The sequence below is a fragment of the Nansenia antarctica genome (assembly GCF_963989245.1).
Source record: "Nansenia antarctica genome assembly, chromosome: 4".
NCBI classification, from domain to species: Eukaryota; Metazoa; Chordata; class Actinopteri; order Argentiniformes; family Microstomatidae; genus Nansenia; species Nansenia antarctica.
This window is the reverse complement of record NC_137689.1, coordinates 52,163,687-52,184,369: the sequence shown is the minus strand read 5'-3', so window position 1 is coordinate 52,184,369 and position 20,683 is coordinate 52,163,687. Positions and strand designations below refer to the sequence as shown.

The following is a 20,683-nucleotide window of genomic DNA, read 5'->3' as shown; positions in this document are numbered from 1 at the left end:
CGACATGTGTGTGTGTGTGTGTGTGTGTGTGTGTGTGTGTGTGTGTGTGTGTGTGCGTATGTGAGTGTGTGCTTTCACTGATGATGTCACCCCACCGCCCAACCAGGGAGGCTGCTCACTAACTGACCGCAAGTCCTGTCACCATGACAACATGGGGCCTGGCACGGCTCCCTGCCTGCCACATCATCCAGCCGTGTGTGTGTGTGTGTGTGTGTGTATGTGTGTGTGTGAGTGTGTGAGTGTGTGAGTGTGAGTGTGACTTTCATGACTACTGAGGGTACAGAGAACATTGCTAGAGTAAGTGTCAGCAGCGCTTGTGTGAAGTGCCAGTCAAGTGCCACAGATGTGCTACTGCAGGAGTGGCTGGGTTCGACGTGCTTCGCTTGATTGAACATAATGGTTAGGACGGGGGATTCCCTACACTCCAACAACCATTTGGACGACTATTGCAGTAGACCACAATTAATCTGTATGCATAACATGATTCACAAATGGCAAATGATTGAAGAGCCATTTGTTCATCTGCTCCTGTCTATTCCGCCTCAATTTGACTAGTAACAAACGCAAACCCTAAACTCTATATATGCGCCCCCAGGACTGCGTTAATTCACTGTGCTAAAGCCCAGGTTTCATGGCATCATGGCTCTTCTGGTCTCAGTTTACTTGTGGCCATGGTCCCAAACCACCTCCATTACATTAAGATATACGTCTTCCCCTATAACTCTATCTTTGCGTCATCATTCACCCACAGTATGCTGTAGAACATATCATGGTTTTATATCCTAAAACGACACATGTTTATTGAGTCTTCAGTACGAGAGCGGTCCAGTAGCAAAGTTCACATACGGGTATACAGTAAAACAGCTTAAGTATACAGAAACCTGACACTGCTTATCTCTGCTCGTAATATACTCTCTATCATGACACCTTTTTAAACAACCTCTCCTTTCCTTCCTTTCGTGTGGAGCAGATGAGAGCTGACATTGTATGCACTCCTTATTAGGTATCCCTTTCACCACAGTAGTATACACAGAGGAAGAGCAAGAGAGAAATACAACTATTAAGGGTTGTTATCCTTCTAAGACTTCCCTGGAATGAAGTTCTAGACAACCTCCACTTTTTCCCCATCACTCGTTCCCCCCTGTTGTAGGTGGAAGAGTCAGCATTTAGATGTGTATCACGATCAAACATCAACAGCGGGACTTGATTTAGAGTGCCCATTTATGGTTCTGTATCCATTTCTGAAGAACAAAAGAAACTCCACCACACTGTCATTCCCGTTCGCTCCGCAATTCAATGAACGTAGGAAACCACCGTTTCAGTCATCAGACCGTTAAGCCATTGGGGAGCAAACATGTGCATTTTTAGCAGACTCTTTCATCCAAAGTAACTTACAGTACAATAATGAGTGCATACATTTTCCGCATGTAGTCCCTGCAGGAACTGAACCAACAAACTTAGCATGCTGATGCTGGCGCTCTACCAACCGAGCCACACAGGACCACTAACACTAATTAAACAAGAATGCCAGTTGCTGCTGGGGCTGCATTTCCTCATGTTCTGAGTTTGTCATGGTTCAGTACAAGGTGTGCTGATAACCTTGTAACTATATATTTCTCTGAAATAACTGGAATTATTCCCTAAAGCAAAAAAAAAAAAAGAAGAAGAAAAAAAAGAAAGAAGAAGAAGAAGCATTTGGCTGCTTTAAGAAGAAGATGAATTTGGCTGCTTTAAGAAGAATATGAATTTGGCTGCTTTAAGAAGAAGATGGATTTGGCTGCTTTAAGAAGAAGATGGATTTGGCTGCTTTAAGAAGAAGATGAATTTGGCTGCTTTAAGAAGAAGATGAATTTGGCTGCTTTGGTAAGGGCTGGGACAACGATTTTGTCCTTGGGCAGCCTGCGTGAGTCTCTCTATCAGTGGTGGAAAGTCTCTCGTTGTCCTCGTTTATTTTTGGGGCACTGTTCCACGGGGTGCAAATATAGAGCAGGCCCGCCACACCCTCAAGCCACTCCTCATACCACAGAGATGGTGGAGCTCCTCCAGGCAGACTGACACAGGCCCAGCAGCCAATAGCACTGTTGACTTGACACACACCCTCTTGTGAAGTACTAACAAAGACTTATAAACATGATCATAACAATAATAGATTCATACAATAATAGATTATTATGAAACGGTATGATAAATGAGTAAAACTGAACTAAGCATTCAAACTGAAAGCTCTAAAGCATTAAAGCTACTGTATACTCTGAAACACAAACACAAAAGCTGATTCTAGTGTAACTAACACATGAATAGATTTTTGTTAAGCTTATAAGGTCTATGAAAATAAAGTTAGGCTTCTAGCTAAATCTGCAACAGCTACACTGCAAACACTGACATCTTTACGACAGTTTAAATGTTATACAGAATGACCACTACGTTTGTTTTGTAACAATGCTTCTTTCATGGTACAGCACATCAATGACGCAGTGTTGAAGAGACAGACATGCAGCTTAATGTTTGACTTCCATTCACAACTGCTGTTGAAGAGAAAGAAGCCCTGTATAAAACACTCTTAACTTACTTAACTACTTACTCTTTGAAACATGCTGTCATGAAATATGCTGTATAAATCACATTTTGCGACATAAATAAATTGTGAATTGCCTCACAACTTGCACTAGCTCCTTGATCCAATAACATAACACATAAGAAAACCAATGCACTGTTTTTAATAGTTACAGTGTTCATACTGTATTGTATGCAGGCATAGAGGAGCAGCTTTATGTAAATTGTTACTCCCAATATTCAAAGAGATTTGAGATTTGGCGACAGAATCTCTACCTTGAATTATTCTCTCAAGGTATCTATGAGAAAAGCACACAGGGAAAGGGAACATACCCTGATCCTTCTCCAATTATACTCCCCAGATTCCACTTTCATGCCCAAATACCAATGCTTATTGGCCAAATGATACATCAACCAACTGGAGTGTCTAAACATAGTTTCTGAGGGACGTTTCTCATCGTTTTGGCAGTGACCTCATGTCCTTATTGTGCTCTATGGGGAATAAGTGACCGCATCCCTTGCGGCAACAACCCCTCCGTAACGGATGCACCGTGTGAACGGGGAAGCTCCTCCCAGAAATACAAACACAACATCTCCAATCAGGATCAGATTACTCACTTATTCCCACTGACTCCTGTCTCAGGGATCATGACTCATCAAATGTGTGAATTAAATCCCTGAATGGACCTCTAAGTTCAACGGGACAAAGGACAATGCTAAGACACAAAATAAGACAAAACAGGCCAACAACGTAACATTTCCGAGAGACTATTCTCAGTGTGGGGGATGCTTTTGCATCGAAAGCTCCATAGAATATAGAAATATGACGGCACGAAAGTGCTACAATACACGCAATGCAATCATAAAACAACAAGAAAGAAATAGGTTATTATGAATGGCTATACTATGACTAGTATGTGAATTGTTGTCCATGCCACTCATATCAGAGCTCCTTAGGGTTGCCACCTTTCAGTCAGAGAAATAAGGGACACCCCTCGCAGTAGGGGCCCCGCTCCTCGGGACCACGACCACCACGGGCCCAAGGGCGGGGTGGGGGCCCCAGTGCTAGTAAATCATAAGTTAAACATCGTTTCAATAAAGCATTAATTTTTTATTCATACTTAAAGTTTCAAGTGCTTTACATAGGAGCCAACGGACCCCGATGGGGATCCGAAGTGATATAAAGAGTTTACCTCGATCAATTCTTGGAGTTGGCCTGGGTAAATTATCACGATGACTTTTTCACCCATGGTTTAGTTCAGTTGGCCTCAAGCAAATCCACAGCATTTAGATGCTTTAGTGTGTGAGCTGTGGGTTGCAGTATCACAGCACTGCATTGTTCGAAAACACTTAGAGCCCCCAGCCCTCTCGACATGAAACCAGATAAATGGAAACACATGCTAACATAATGAGTGTCAATTAACTGATCTTAGCCTCTTAGCAAGGCAACTTAGAGCCTCAGCAGCTATTGCAGTGGTGTAGTTGACGCTGAGCTGTAATTGGCGCCAAGCTGTAATATATTTGCTGTTCCATTGCGGATTTTGTTTTTAGCCATAGGCATTACCTCCCAACGGGAGTTTGGGAGGATATTTAACAACTACTAGGACGCAAAACTGTCTTGTTATTTATTGACGCAAGTGTCTTGTTTCTTTAATGTTTCCAACAGAAGGCACCCTAGACCTTTACAGCTTTGTTTACCACTGAGAAGGAGGGAAACACATCCAATTGTTGGGCTGGTTTCTGATCTATATCTGCTGCAGGCTGGTTGCATTCCCCAGCTCCATGTGACACCTCATGCCAGTTATAGCCAGATGTAATCTACTTACTATGCAGCCCGGCTACTGCGCCAACTCTATTTTGGAGCTGTCGGTTAATACTTTAAATATGGCCACTGATAAGGAAGGCCACTATTGTTGTTGGTGCCCTTCAGGGGGAATGTCAGTAAAACACAAAGGCTCTAATGGTGCTGTAACTCTTGTAGATAAGAAGAGCTTCATTTCAAAAGTCTATATATCCATTTGCTAAAATGGTCAAGGTGATATTTACACAAATACATCATAAAGGCTTTTATTTCATGACGGCAATGATACATTTTTGAAAATGGTGGACATAGCATTTTTAGAATGAAACACTTCATACATACGTATGCATACTGTACAAAATACTGCTCTGATCTGTGTAGCTAGGAAACAGAACCCAAAACCCCATCTGGTTTGAACTCCAAGCATCCACATCTGGAGAAACCCAATGTTAATGAGATTAACCGATTGAACAGAGAAGCCAGCCACACTTTGAAGTCCTCTTAATTAAAAACTAAACTAACCAGGGAAACCCAATTCACTCATGTTTATGATGTTTACAATGACATCTAAGTGTAGAATTGCAGGTTTCACCAAAACCAGGTCCAAAGTCATAACTGAACTGACTGAACATCTGCGTAACCAGGAATAGTGTCTTGACCTTTGGGCCACTTCCTGTGCGTGTGTACCTGTGAATGTTGTCCTCTACTCTCTTCCCTTTCTCTTCGTCCAGCTCCAGCTGTCGTCTTCGGCCCTCGTCTTCGTCATGTGTTCCGGTGGGGGTTCCCTGGAGCAGCCAGCGCTCCCTCATGGCTTTGGACTAGAAGAAGAGAGAGAACGAGAGAGAGAGAGAAGAGGGGAGAATTAGTAAGAGGGTCTTTTCATTTTAACAATGGTATGAAATACTATACGGCAATTGTATCTTAAATCTAAGTGTCAAGCCTTCATCAGCACAGAAAGCACAGCACAAAGTATTGGGACCGATGAGATCATGAAAGCACAGAAAGGTAACATTATGCACATCACAAACATTGGAGAACTGGTGCTATGGCAGAAATTATACAGCTAATTAAAGGAAAGGCCCAAGGCTACAATACGATGTATATAAATGCTCCCCTGTGCTTTAGCCCTGCGTCAGAAACAACGCAACAGGTCTCTAAAGTCGATATGTTGTTTGTGGTCCCGGAATATCACTGGGGACTCGGGAGCATTTACATATTATGTGTGGGCCTTTCATTACCATTGGGATCGTTTGCACCAGTTAGCAAGGTCACAACGCAGTATAGCTCGCACAACACAATCTAGAAAGATCCTAACCGTTTCTACGAGAAGATCTACCAAAATCAAGCATAGTTGTTTGTCCAATGCGTTTGATCCTATGTGCAGGTTCCACAACAGATGAGGTCAGGGTTGAGGGAGTGATTTAAGGCCACTGGTGGTTTGTTGACACTTGTTTGCCTGTTCCTCCAGAGAACTAGCAGAGCTGTAGGAGCAGCTAGCGCACAGTTCAAACCGGAATATGACCAACTATTTCACAAGCTGGTGTTAGTATGTGGCAGCATGTATTCAGGGCTACTGGCTGAGAGCTCAGGTTTGCCAGCACGCTCAATAAAGACGGGCAGAGACACATTTAGCCTATCTGGTCACATGTTTCTGCACCCCCCCAAAACACATTGTATGCATAACTAAAGATCATCAGAGGGTGCCTTATATTTTGCAAAACAAAAATATGGACAAAACAAGAAATGGACAAAGTGACCAAGCTTTGGCATTCGTAAAGAATAACATCTTAAACCAAAATATGACATTGTACTATAAATACAGGATGTAAGCACTTGACAGAGAGAGAGGCGAGTGTGGTACCATGGACCTAACTCTGTGTCATCTCTTTACATAAACCCATTGAAGTTAAAATAACTTCCAAACAGAATCATGAGGGCTCCGTTAATGTCTTGTGAGGGTTACATAGTTTACAAACCCCTTGGGACATTTTCAGACGACTCCTAACCTTCTGCACTCTTCCTAATTCTCATTGGTCTTCGTCAAAAATGGTTCTTGACATGATATGACATCCTATTCAAACACAATGTCACAAATGACATAGATATTTAATACACGCTACAAAGGTCATTCATTATGAATATTTCTACAATGTTAATGAATTCATGATGAATGCTTTATGTATTCCTTACCGAATCTATATTGCACACCAATGTCAGCTGGCAGATACATTAAATACAAATCTACATTTCATATGCGTGCTTGGCATATATTGTTCACGTGAGTGTTTTTCATGCCGATCAAGGAGGAAGTAGAGTGACAGAGGATGACCCTCATAAACAAACAAAAAAAGCTAGTGTACCAGTGGGTCGTTGCCAATGTACTTTCCGATGAGAACTAGTCTCAGCCTCATCTCATGCACGCCCACCATTAAACAAACATTCCACTTCCTGCTCCGATCTCTTTTTCCAACACGATCAAATCTCAAAACTTGAGTCACATCTACTACAGTTATTGAGGTTGTACAAGAATTCACAGCTTGCTATATGAGTGTCTTATTTAAATGTTCGATTTAGTAATTAAGAGGAGAGACAAAGCCGGAGGTATGCAGGGACTCCTCCACAGAGAACTGCTGTGTGTGTAAATCTCACAGTGTTTACTCACTGTCTCACCCACAGAGCTGATGTTGTCTTTTAAATAGTCCCACAGGCCAAAGGCTTTATCAAATTGCTTTAATCTCAGGAAATAAGTGCCACTTCCCTCAAAGCAACTCTTTTTCTCTGGAGAGCGGAGGAACAAAGACTCTTTCAAGACTCACTTCAAGCTGGGCTGAATTTGTCTTTGTGAAAAGCAATTGGCATTAAATGTGGGTGCTTTTCTTTTACAACAAGAGCAATTTTCTCTGCATGGCAACTCCTATGCATCTGATAACATAGGTCTACTCAGGCCCGAACTGTGGGACAATACAGTGGAACTGTGGGACAGTACAGTGGGACGCAGTAATGGAATGAGACAAAATACCCTGGTGGTAGATTTGCAAACTATGGGGGAAAAAATGTGGTTTCAGATCGAATGCTGTATAGTAAATATAAGCATCTTTGAAGTTGGGCCTCTTTTTAGTGTGATATTAGCATTAGGCTTGGAATTAACAAACAAACTAACTACTGTATCTGCTAATACAAAAGCACTAGGCGATAATAAAAGGAGCGTGGAAGGCCACTTTAATTTCATATTTTTGGTTCATCTGTTGGGAAATGTGAAACGAGAGAGGAGGTAGGTGAGTGGGTGAACGTAGGAAGAGGCATTCTGGGGATTAAAAAATCCCCAGCCTGTTGGGGCAAAGTGTGGACTGTGGGCGGCAGTGCTAACCACTAGACCAGATGCATTTGTTAAACTTCATCTCTCATTACCACCCACACACACAGATCTACGAGAGCCGTTTACCTTGAGGTGTTGAAACTGTAGTACCAGGTCATCCAGCTGGCTTCGTTTGTCTTCAATCTCTGTTTGTCGTTTTCGTTTTTCCTGAAAGACAAAAAAAGAAAGAAAAGGAGTTCTTATTAATCATCAGTCAGATTCTAAAAAAAGGATGGCCAGTACAGGCCTCGTTGGCTGTAGGACAAACCGACTGGCAGAGACTTGGGAACGGAGATCAGCGGCACTGCGTGTTCCAATCTACACAGACGGCAGAGAGGGATTGTCCTCGTTTGACACAGGGTGAGCACAAGCTCTCCAATGCTAACCATACCAGTGTGCTAAGCTGGAGAGGGTGTAAGGGGGTGTTGGGCGTCAGGGGTCGGAACCGTTGAGGGATGATGCTGTTTGGGATGCGTGTGCTAGGGGGGTGAGCTAGAGAAGATGTGAGGGATGAGGGGGTTTGGGGTAGAGCCACTGGACGATGTGAGGGATGAGGGAGTTAGGGTGTCATACCATTGAGGGGGTGAGGAGCAATGCTGTTTGGGATGAGGGTGCAAGGGGCTCAGCTGGAGCGGATGCGAGGGATGAGGGGGTTAGGGGCCAAGTTTTGAATGGAACCATGATGTTAACCAGATGTATCGCCAGGCTACCCTTTCAGTGGGAACACTGCACATGGGTTACTTCCTGTGTGTTCTATTTATAACTCAGGGAAAGCCCCATAAATGGGCTAACGTTTCTAGCTACAATACGTTACTTCTACACAGGAGGCACCAACTGAACAGACTCTCGGGTCACCTCCCGACAGCAACACAACGCTGTACTGTGCCACGCCGAGCAGGACCTAAGGAGTTCTCATGGCCTGAATATTTCAGGGTGGGTTGGGTTGAGTATGGTTTCCAGATGTCAGTGGCTATGTGATGTGGTCTAGAAATGGTCCTCATGGAGCATGCACATACGCAGGCACGCATACACACGCACGCAAGCATGCCCGCACGAACACACACACACACACACGCACACACACAGACACACACAGAAACACACACACACACACACGCACACACACTCACACACACACACACACTCACACACACACACACACACACACACACACACACACACACACACACACACACACACACCACTGCTGAAGGTAGGCCTATTTGATGTCCCTAGATCAAAGGCACCTCTGTAATCCTTTTGTAATCCACAAATCAATTCATGACATACTGTATACCTCACTAAAATAGAAACATTAATAATATCCATCGCCAAATGTTTATTTTTAAGTCAAACAGAGACACACTATTGTCTACAGACAGACATCAGACAGACCTCCATTCCTCTGTAATGCTGCAACATAGTTCTATGTGTGTGTCCTGCTGCTACATAGAACTGTACAGTGTGCTGCAGTGTGGATGCTGGATGCTGTAGCTGCAGTATGGATGCAGCGGGTTACTGTAGCACATCTAGCTGCAACAAGGATGCTGCTCCGTCGGCTCCTTAATCCCACTGTGTCTCCACCGCCCTGCAGTCCAGGCCGGAGGGGAGGGGCTCAACACACACACACACACACACACACACACACACACACACACACACACACACACACATACACGCACACACACACACACACACACACACACACACACACACACACACACACACACACACACACACACACACACACACACACACACACACAACACACACACACACACATACACACACACATACACACACACACACACACAGTACTGAATAATTCAACACTGACGATCAGCTGTCTAATCTCTCATCCTCCGGCCCAAGGCAAGATGTGACGGCCGTGACAGAGCTCCTCGCCCCGACACTTACTGGCTGCAGAGCTTCTCTGCTCACACTCATCCAAACACACACTGCAGATGTTCATCCCCCGCGCCCTCCAGAGCCCTTTGTGTTAGGCATCATCACTGGCATGGCCAGATCACTGTGGGGATGTGACATTCAAACCGACACCATCCAGGGCCAAACAGCTTTACAGACAATTTGCGCTTCTGCTGGCACAGATACACACACATGCACACTCACACACACATGCATGCATGTTCACACACACACACACACACATACACACACACACAGTCACGCAGGCACGCAGGCGCGCACGCACGCATATACACACACACACACACATACGTAGGAACACACTCACACATACACACACAATCACACACACACACACACACACACACACACACGCATGCACACACAGGCTTACTGTAAAGTCAACACATGTCCACACATTCAATCCCCAAAAACAAATACAAGCTATATATAAGCTAACATACACACGCACACATCTTAAATTTGGAGTCACAAGCAGTGGTGTAGTCTACGTGATACGCAGGACTACGCCGTATACCCACTAGGAAAGGCCAAGGATTTGCGTATACCCACTAGAAAATGCGCGAGGATACGTAACGGCGTTTTGTGACAGAACTTTCACTTTCATTCATAAAATTCACCCCGTAGACCTGTGTTACGAAGCACTTACTTCGAACTTTCTGACATGTTTGTTATCACATAACCAGTCGTTCAGAATGCTAGTCTCAGTATTTCCCCTACAGAGCCTTGGGGTGGGCAGGCCGCGAATTTGCGAAACCTAGGATGGTAGGGGGAGGCAGGGCAATACCGCTACCTGATTGGTTGGCGAAGCACTCCCTCATTTCGCCAGCCAGCTGGACTGAAAAAATCAGGTGTAGTGCTGAGGCACAAATATGTACATTTCAAGCCTGCAAACTGCGACACTTTAAATAAATGTGCAATAACACTATTGTGCAATATGACAACCCTAGTCGTCTATCTGTACAGTATAGTATAGTGGATAGTGTACATAGCCTTTATTTATGTAAACCAGCTCCTTCCCTTCTTGTGATTTTTTTAAAAGTGTTTTTTCCCCTTTCCTAACACCAGGGGAGCCACCCCTCCTAAATTTCGTTGTTTGGTACCTGTACTGTAGCAATGACAATAAAGACGATTCATTCATTCATTCATTAAATCATTCATTCATTCATTCAAGTGTCTGATTATAGTTTCATGGTGTGAATAATAGTGTCAAAGAACTAGCAAGCTAGCTAGCTAGCTCAGAGGTGATTAGATGAGCTAGTCTGCTGCACACATGCCAGCTAAAGTGCTAACTGGAGGCACTTTATTATTTTACTTAAAGTAGATATACAATCTTTCTTATTCTGCTAGAATTGGGCTTTATGGTAATACCATAATGGCATATTTACAGTACATGGACAGTGGATTGAAGCATTGGAACAAACCCTCACTCATTGGAAATGTCTGTTTTTTGTAGTTGGACATACGATTTTCTTACAGGTGAGAGAGTAATTAAAGACAGTATCTGACTCTATTGCCCACAGCAACCCAATATTCAATTAGAATGATGTTATGATTTTATATGAATTCAATGTATACCTCTTATTAAATTATAAATACTCTGGTTGTTATATTTGCCTTTTGGGTGACAGCAAAAGAGGGAGAGAGGAGGATAGAGAGGGAGAGAAGGAGAGAGAGCAGGATGGTGTCGGCACACCAGAGAGAGAGAGAGCAAGAACCAGGTGAGAAAGTGGACATGTAGTCAAGACCACGTAAGTAGCCTTGAGAACCGATGGTTCTCGAGCCTAACGGCCCTTAGGGGGCAGGAGCCTATCTCCTGTTTCTGTAGCGTGAGGCAGCTTGATGTACAAGTACAGTCCATGCCACCCCCCCCCCCCCCAAGGCAGCAAACACTGGTGTAGATGCATACTGTATGCATAAGTGAGTGTGGTGGTGCGTATGGGGTGTCGCTACGGGACAGGTGTCGCTCTGACTGGGAGGGCAAAATCACAGTATACCCACTAGAAAAAACTAGACTACACCACTGGTCACAAGTAATCCCTCAACACAAGGAAATTCAAATTCTCAGACAGTGACATCACATGATCATGTCTGCGCTACTAGGTCAGCTTTGCTCTGCACTGTAGCTCCATAGATTTATAGTCATGTATATAACTATAACTGTATATTCCACACGATTTTGTGGCATGTATACTGTTATATTCCTGGTGGAGTAGGTTGAACTAAACCAAGCGGTCAAAGACTCCAGGCTGCCCATCATCATCTAGTGAGGTCATACATGGAGTCCTCCATAGCCGCTATTTGTTTCTATTTTGATTTAAGGGTTATAATTACCCGACAGACAGCACATTCTTAGCGGCTCCCTCTACAAAATGACCCGCTGAGGAATGGGACCAGGTTCCTGCTTCTCCAGGTCCTAGCTGCGTAGAAGTAAGTACTGTCTGCATATCTATTACTCACCAAGTATGCTGACACATGCCGGAGAAGTGGATTCAAATGCAGAGGCACGGTCATCCCATGCCTGGCTTAACGTGCAACACACATTCTTTAACTAGAGGATACCTAGGCAATGACTAAAACCCTGTGAAACGTGTCAGATCTACGGTGCAGGGTCATAGCTTGTTTGATTTAGTTGTTTTTTTGCTTGCTTTTTTGGGCCAAGCGATATGGTTACCATACATTGATGACATGAATGTATACTGGTTCAAGTAATTGCAAAAAAACAATTATAGTAGTAAGAGATTATGGCAGTTGTTTTGGTTAAGAAACAGAGACCCAAACCAAGAATCTCTGTTTTTAAAGGATCCGTTGTCTTTGGATTCAAATGGAAAACATCTGCCCTACAGCGCCAGGAACTCCCCCTCTCTTTCTCTTTACCTCTTTCACTCTCTCTCTCTCCCTCTCTCTCCCTCTCCTCTCTCCTCCTGCTAATCTCAGATCACACACATGAGCGGTATCTGTCTCAACACTTTTTGCATACAGAAGTGTGTGTGTGACCATAGGGGGAATGAGAGAGAGAGAGAGAGAGAGAGAGAGAGAGAGAGAGAGAGAGAGAGAGAGAGAGAGAGAGAGAGAGAGAGCGAGAGAGCGAGAAACATTATTAGAGAGACATTATTAGAGAGACATTATTAGAGAGAGATTATTAGAGAGACATTATTAGAGAGAGAGTATTACAGAAAGAGTATTACAATGCAATCTCCAGTACAGAACCATCTAGTAAACCAATGGTAATCATGATTATAATCCAACAGAACTATGTAAACCATGGGTCTGTAAATCACAAAGCAGTAGATTGACATTGGCCTTTCCCACTCTACTCTACCATGTGGATGAAGAACTCTGTCTAACAAGACCACAGAAGTACTTGGCATTTGAGAAAATCACAGGTTGTCTAAGGTCGAGGAATGATTTTTTTGGAACATACTGAAATAGCCATTCAACATAATCAACAAATCTCTGAATCTGAATACTGAAGCTAGAGTCAAAAACCCCATGCTCGTAAACGTAATAAATGGAATAAACTAATAAAATCCCTTTTTGCTCTCTGTGTTTGCGTTACCATTTTGAGGATAAATCTTACCTTTGGAATTTACAGCAGTTTACTTTATTTTATTTTTTACTGAATTGGAAAGTAGGCCTACCCATTTATTTTCCAATACTTCTTCTGAAATGTCAACTCCATTCAACTCCAATACAAGTCTGGATGTTGAGTTTGATCATGCTTCTAAGGTCATGTGTTTCCTACTGAAAACAGAGTGACAAAGAGGACCCAAGTGTCCCATCGATAGTCTGAGAGTTCCTGTGATGTGTCATAGTTCAGTCTTCGAACTGCTCACCCCCAGAGGGAAATATGTTCACATTCTTGATGGCACAACCTCCCACTCCCTGACAATGCAGACAGCCTTTCTGAAGATGAAAACTGGCGGGAGTATCCCTCTATTAATGATAGGAGTGTTCCAATGCTACTGCTAAGAGTGTTCCAATGCTACTGCTAGGAGTGTTCCAATGCTACTGCCAGGAGTGTTCCAAAGCTAATGCTAGGAGTGTTCCAATGCTAATGCTAGGAGTGCTCCAAAGCTAATGCTAGGAGTGTTCCAATGCTAATGCTAGGAGTGTTCCAAAGCTAATGCTAGGATTGATTGATTGATTGATTGAAAACTTTATTAGAAGATTTGCAGAAGTAGGTACATGAAAGTACATATTACATACAAGGTCAACTAACAGGATAAAAACCCAAGAAAGCCACTGGCTTATTTCAATTGGGGTCCTTGATTCTCAATTCATCGTTACATGTAAGACAGACAAAAAAAACTAGTACTATCTACAAGATAATACAGACAAATAACTAGTACTATCTACAAGATAAACATACATCCAACATGGGAAGAACAATACAACAAAACATAAGGTATGTACAGCGGGTAGGACAGGTGGGGACATACACCACAGGTGGGGGCGGGGGACAAAACACAAAGTATGTACAGTGGGTAGTTCGGGCAGGGGGACAGACATATAATATGTACAATAAGGAGTGTTCCAAAGCTAATGCTAGGAGTGTTCCAAAGCTAATGCTAGGAGTGTTCCAATGCTCAAATATATACAACACAATATACAGTATACCTAGGTGGGGAAAGAACAGGTTAAATAAGTTAGAATGTGCTTTAAGGGGTTCATAAATCACACACAGGACATTTAATGGTTTCCTTTAGCTCACTCTGGGAGTCCCAATAGGTATCAGCTAGGAGAGGGCCAGCAGCCAAACTGGGCTCATATCAAGACAGTCACAAGTGTATGTGCCCCTGTGGTCAGACTAAAATAGAGTGAACATAATATTCAGAGAAAGCACTTGGAGAATGGAAAACATAGCCTGCAACTTACAATACTGTATCTGGGCTATGTTATCTGATTCAAACAAAGTTTTATGAAACAGACATGATGGATCACTTGGTGGATGTGAATGTGCATCACATCATTGCTGACCTCAATATGTTGACTGTAAGGTTCAGGTCATGACACAGCAGACCTCATTCACCATATTACTAATACAAATATGATTTTTATCTCAGTGAGAACAACCTGTATAGAAGGTAGACCTTGAGACCAGTCCTTCAGTCTGAGACCACATACAGTCCTCAGTTAACACAATTACCACGTATGAGTACGAGACTCTTCATGCGGTCCCATCAAAAAAAGCTCTTCCAGTTCAATCTAGGGAATGATGTCTAAACAAAGCTGAGACCCCACCCAAAGAGCTCCAATGTGTGACAGGTCTCACAGTAGACCACGTTGAGCCTTTGACTAAAAGCTGACACAGAAGCAATCAGGTACTTTGGTGCTGTGCAGTTAGTCCAAAATGTGACCAATGCCATGACATTATACTATAAGACATGTATTTACTGGGGAACTTGGATGGAACACAAAAACAACCTGGCATACCGGTAATCCCTCCAGGATGCCAACACAAGGTACGTGGCTATCTAGGCATGCTAATAACTGTAATATGAACGCAGTGAAAATCAAAAGTCTGCAATCTATTATGGGTCTCCACATGTGGTAGGTATTTCATGATGACTGCTGAGGAGGATAACAAGACATTTTCATTTAAACATAGCAAGCATTCTTCCGAGCCTCTTAAGCCGCAGGTTTACTCGACCTCCCTCACAGCATTAAAAGGTCTATTATACCAACTTGAGCCCCTGATCAGACTAGTTTAATTACTCTAATTTAATTTAAGATCCTCTTATACCGTATAGTTACGGCCTGTGATACTTTTTAAAAGCAGTTCAGGGAAAGATATGCTTAGCCAAGCTTTGTGAGAGTTGACACAAGTACGTTTAGATGAAACTCCAGTTAGTCTGAAACCAAACAAACTCCTCTACCCAGCATCATCTATGATTGCATTGTTAGTAGTTCACTTTGCTTTACTTTATTGATTCCACATGGCAATAAAAAAAAACAGTACTCAAATACGTGGGCTTTTCCGACAATAAAATGGTTATTGTTCATTATTAATGAGTGTGCAAAGAGGATTTTCTGTAGCATTATGTACGTGCACAGTTTCTGACAGTGAGTTTCTGACTGTGTCTTGTATGCCTTTTGGTGGATGTTTCCCTGGATGGAGGTAACCAGTGCCTGAATTGGGACGTAAAGAAGTGAGTTCGCAAAGTCCTTGCAGATGGTTAGTTGTCTGTCACTGAGGGAGGGAAGTGAGAGGGGGGTTATATCTACCCAGTATGGTTCTACAGGCCCTTTTTAGGATGTTCTGCAGCTGCTAGGTTTGCTCCTCTCTTAAGGAGCTGTGCAAGGCAGTGGCTGTGTACTCGTGGACTGGGGGGATGTACCCAGATGTACCCAGTGTAGATGGTTGTGAGGTTTGTAACTCAAAACAATATATACGGTTCAACTGGTACACTCTTGTGTTTAAAATCATCTCTGGCTTCTTACCGAATTATCTGGGCCTGAAGTTCATCCCTATACCGAGTGGCTCGGGTCTCAGGTCTCGTAGATGGCTACAATACAAGGTGCCACTTATCATGAACAATGTTGGAAGGGCAAGCTTGTCTTATTATGGCCCTTGGTCTTGGAATGACCTACAGACTACTTTTAAATTAGAGGCCCTTATTTCCATAAGTATCTTCAAGCGTAGATTAAAGGATGTGGTCACCGCTCGCTGTACCTGCTTTGGTTAGACTTCTCAATGTTTTAATCACCTTGTAAATACCCCTACCATTGTTTGTCTATTGTATTGTTGCCACTGTCTTATGTCCTGTCTTGTTATCTGAACTGTTTTTTAAGCTACTATTTTGACCCTGTCTTGGCCAGGTCTCTCTTGTAAAAGAGGTTTTAATCTCAATGTGACTTCCTGATAAAATAAAGGTAAAAAAAACTAATAGTTCAGGTCAATTTTCTGTGTTTCATCAACTTCATACTGTAGGGTCGTCAAAATCAGTCAGGGACGGTCAGTTTGAGGTGTAGACCAATGATGTCATACTGTAAATGTAAGAACTGTGTGATCTAGAGCCAGCTGTTTGGCTCTGTCTTATTGCCTCAGGTACTGTAGGCAGATGTGCTAAAAAATTCTGTCATCGAACACTTCCTTCAATTACACTGATGTAATAAACAAACAAAAACCTAGAGAATGTAGAAGCAACTCAATCTGACAAAGCCAAGATCCAAACTTGGTTAAAGCTGCTAATGCTTTGGAGATCGTCATGAGACAAGGTGAATCAAGTGTGGGGCTAGATTCAGAACATATCTACTAGGGCTGTGAATCTTTCTCGTCAGCCCGACTCAATACACATCTAGATGCAGGGTCTATGATATGATACAGGAAAGATACATTTAAACAAATTGTTATTTGTAACAATTCTCTACGGTTCAATTCAACATTAAATCAAAGTCAAAATATTCATCTTCCAAACAAGTCACCAAATACTAATACTAAATGTATTAGTTAGCTCCTTTGGTAATGGTAATGGTAATGGATACTGTAACTGCCAACTGGTTCGTCACTTAGCACTGTGGGATGTTTGGGATGCCAGGCAAGGTCACATGACTGGAGCAGGTGTTGAGTGCTCTTACTGTGTGGAGTTCCAGCACGGCACCTCACCAAACCAACTATCTGTGACATTTACCCCCATGCCTGGGTGATAACTCCTTATTCTGTCACTTGTCACTTGCTACAACCTGTAAATGCAGGGCCATGGTTTCTCTTACAAGAGCACAGGCCATTTGCCATTAAAGTCGTTGTGCTTATACAATTAGCTGGTGTTTAATCAATACAACACTACTAGGTTCAGACATAATGAAGTAGCCTTCACATTTCCCTGGGCAAATCAATACTGACATGAACGTTTTGGCACAGCCTATGTGTTCATGAAGTAAGCAATTGAGGTTGTTGACAAAACAAAACATTAATCTACAATCCAGATGTAATTGAAGTGGGCTCAATTAACATCCTTGGTGTAAGACTCTGGATTGTATTGACACATCATATGTCTGCTGGCACAAACCAGTGGCCCCTGAGTCTGAAAGTCACAATGATGAATGAATGGTCTTTATTGTCATTGATATAGTACAGGTACCAAACAACAACATTTGGGAGGGGGGGCTCCCCTGGTGCTAGGAAAAAAAACTAAAAACAAGAGGGGAAAAGAGCTGGTTTACATAAATAAAGGCTATGTACACTATCCACTATACTATACTATACAAATAAAACACTGTGCTGTACTCTATGCTATGCTATACCTATTCTAACATTTCCTATCTCTGAACCTTATGTACCCGAGGGTTGTCATATTGCACATAGTGTTATTGCACATTCATTTAAAGTGTCGCAGTTTGCAGGTTTGAAATGTTCACAGTTGTGTTTCAGTATTGCACTTGATTTCAATCTAGTAGCTGCCATCAAATTGTCTAGATTGTCCAGGGCCTAGAACCTAGGTCTTTGCTGTGTTCAGGGCCTGAATGGCCCTGGGGTAGAAGCTGAGCTTCAGTCTGTTTGTCCTTGCGAACATGGTCCTGAACCGCCTGTCCGAGGGCAGCCGAGCAAAGTGTTCGTACCCAGGGTGGGATGGGTCTCTGGAGGCCCAAGGAAGATAAGAGAAGAGCCCACCTGACCAGAGTTTCTGCTCCAATGCCCCACCCCCCAAAACTATGCGTGGCAGGCTGGCAGAGAGGGCCAAGACAGCTGCCGCTAAAATTAGCCGTGTCCCGTAACGCCTGCCCTGCTGGCCCAAGACAAACAGGGGTACTGTTGTGAAGGGGGGGGATCAGTGGGGTAGGGAGGAGGTTGAGGGGCCAAGGCTCTGAAGTCATCTGTGTAAACACGTCAGAGTGCTCTCTGCAGACGCCCCAGAGACACCACTCCTCTGGCCTCACCCCCTTTCTCCTCTCATCTCCACTCCCTAACACACACTTTCATTTACACACACATGCACACACCAACACAGGCATGCATGTACGCATGCGCGTGCATACACACACACACACACACACACACACCTCCCCCGCCTCCCCAACTTCTTACGGTAAGAAGGGCTCACAGTTAATTAGAGCTATGGAGGGCTCTGCATTCATTGGATGATGTGAAAAGCCACAGAACCACAGTTGGCCGGGCAGCCTGTACCAGAGCCTGTACCAGAGAACTCTGACTGAGGTTTGAGGCTCGGCACCAAAACACAGGGCAGGCTCAAACCAGGGTAATGACTAAGAAAATAGCTACTCTTTTTCAGTATAGCAACAGCAACAGCAGCACAGTCAGTTGTATGGGAAAGCAGTCTGCACTCTACCTCTGTGATTATACGGTGATTACATGTTAATTACATGGTCAAATTTAATGAGATGAAATGAAAACGTAACGTAACCAATCCAATTAGTATCTGTAAAACTGTGGACTGATGTAGCGTATAGACCTTACTTACGATATCCTAACAGTGTAATTACAGACTGTAACATGGTGTCTAATGAAAATATAAAAAGGACAACATAACACAAGCTGTACCCATTCTGAAGTAGAATACTCATCCACAATCTAGAAGAGAAGTTATTTGAAGTTAAGTTGTCATACAAGTCAAACGGATTTTCCAAAATAAAGTTGTCTAGTTTCAAGGCTCTACCTTGGTTGGTCAACTTCTATGTGACTCAGTGGTTCAAGGGGAAAGAGGAGGAAGATGGAGGGAGGAGCGTGTATAGGTGGGATACACATTGGGCAGGGAAAGAAAAAAACGGGAGGTTATCTTCTAACAAACCCAGTACAACCTACTGTAGCATAGCAGTTAAAAGGGATAGCCTAACTCACCCAAATAATACAATGCCTTTTTTGTTTCCCTACCCTGAAAGCAGTCTATGGACAGGGAGAAAGTGCAATCCACATTTTGGGAGTTTTACTACTTCTCCAATTTTTTAAATATTCTCCAATGGTTAACATTGGCATTTTCGAACAAAAAAACTATGGAAATCAATGTACACTAAATTAGCATGTTTTGAAACGTTATGACTGATTCATCCAAAATTCTCTGAAAAGAGAATAAATATACACTAAGCTATCTTACTGTACCTCAGGCGATTTCATATCTGGTGCTAGAGGTGTGGTCTACAGTGTGAGATCCCGCTAACAGCACATGGACATGTTTTTATTATTTATGATGAAATCAGCCAGTCAGCTGCAGATATGGGATATGGGGCTAGACCCCTCGCTGTGTGGTCCTTCATTATGGCCCTAATTGCATTTTACACTTCAGTGGCGTGATACAGACTGACTACTGTCTGTGAATATCAGTGTCTGGAGTGTGTGGTCAGATATAATCAGACATTAGTCAAACAAATACTATAATCTTTTAGCCAGTGTGAACAATGTCTATATTATGAAGATTTAACAGACAATAACATTCTTATCTTATCTAATTGGTTTGTTTTGTGTGGTGATATCAGTTAAAGTTAGAAGGGCTATGAGGTGTCTCTTTCCAGCACTGCTTCTGTTTAACCATCCAAAATACTGCTGGAAAAAACCCTATAAAGCACAGTTGTCCCGTTCAACTTCTCTCCATAAACTCCATTGCATTGTCAACACAGACATAGCGGTAAACTCAGAACACCACGACCACACAGACCTGGAGACTCCCTTAAGCCAAAACAAAGAGACGGTTGGAGGACTGGAGTCTAAGCCATTGTTTGTTGTTCAGGTTTCATTCACTCTAGTCGAGAGAGGAATGTGTCCACTAGCTGTGAAAGTTCCTGGTTATCTTTGGTGTCGGTGCAGAAGAAGAGCACCCCGGAGAAATGGGAATGGAAAATATCCAGTATTATTTAGCTTTGGTTATAGCCTGACTTTTCTGTGGTGCAAAATAAAAGACACATGAGGAGGAACAACTATATGAGATGATTGTGAACCTTAATCTCACTGAATAGGATCAATTCAGATTCAGGACCTGAGCATTAACGTGTAATGCACAGCCTCTCACCAGGGCAATTTGATACGTGTTGCCTGGACATTAAAATGACTGCTGGTGGTTTCTTCAAGGAGGAAT

General features: G+C 43.0%; 1 protein-coding gene across 1 annotated transcript in view; it reads right to left on the bottom strand.

Annotated features, from left to right (window-relative positions):
- The window catches only part of palm2akap2 (PALM2 and AKAP2 fusion), an 85,855-nt gene that overhangs the window by 55,152 nt on the left and 10,020 nt on the right, over positions 1–20,683 (bottom strand). The window contains exons 3-4 of the mRNA XM_080529771.1: positions 7,797–7,877; positions 5,042–5,172 (exon numbers count right to left, since the gene is read on the bottom strand). Of these exons, the coding sequence (XP_080385897.1) occupies positions 5,042–5,172; positions 7,797–7,877 (212 nt within the window). The remainder of the gene's footprint in view (positions 1–5,041; positions 5,173–7,796; positions 7,878–20,683) is intronic.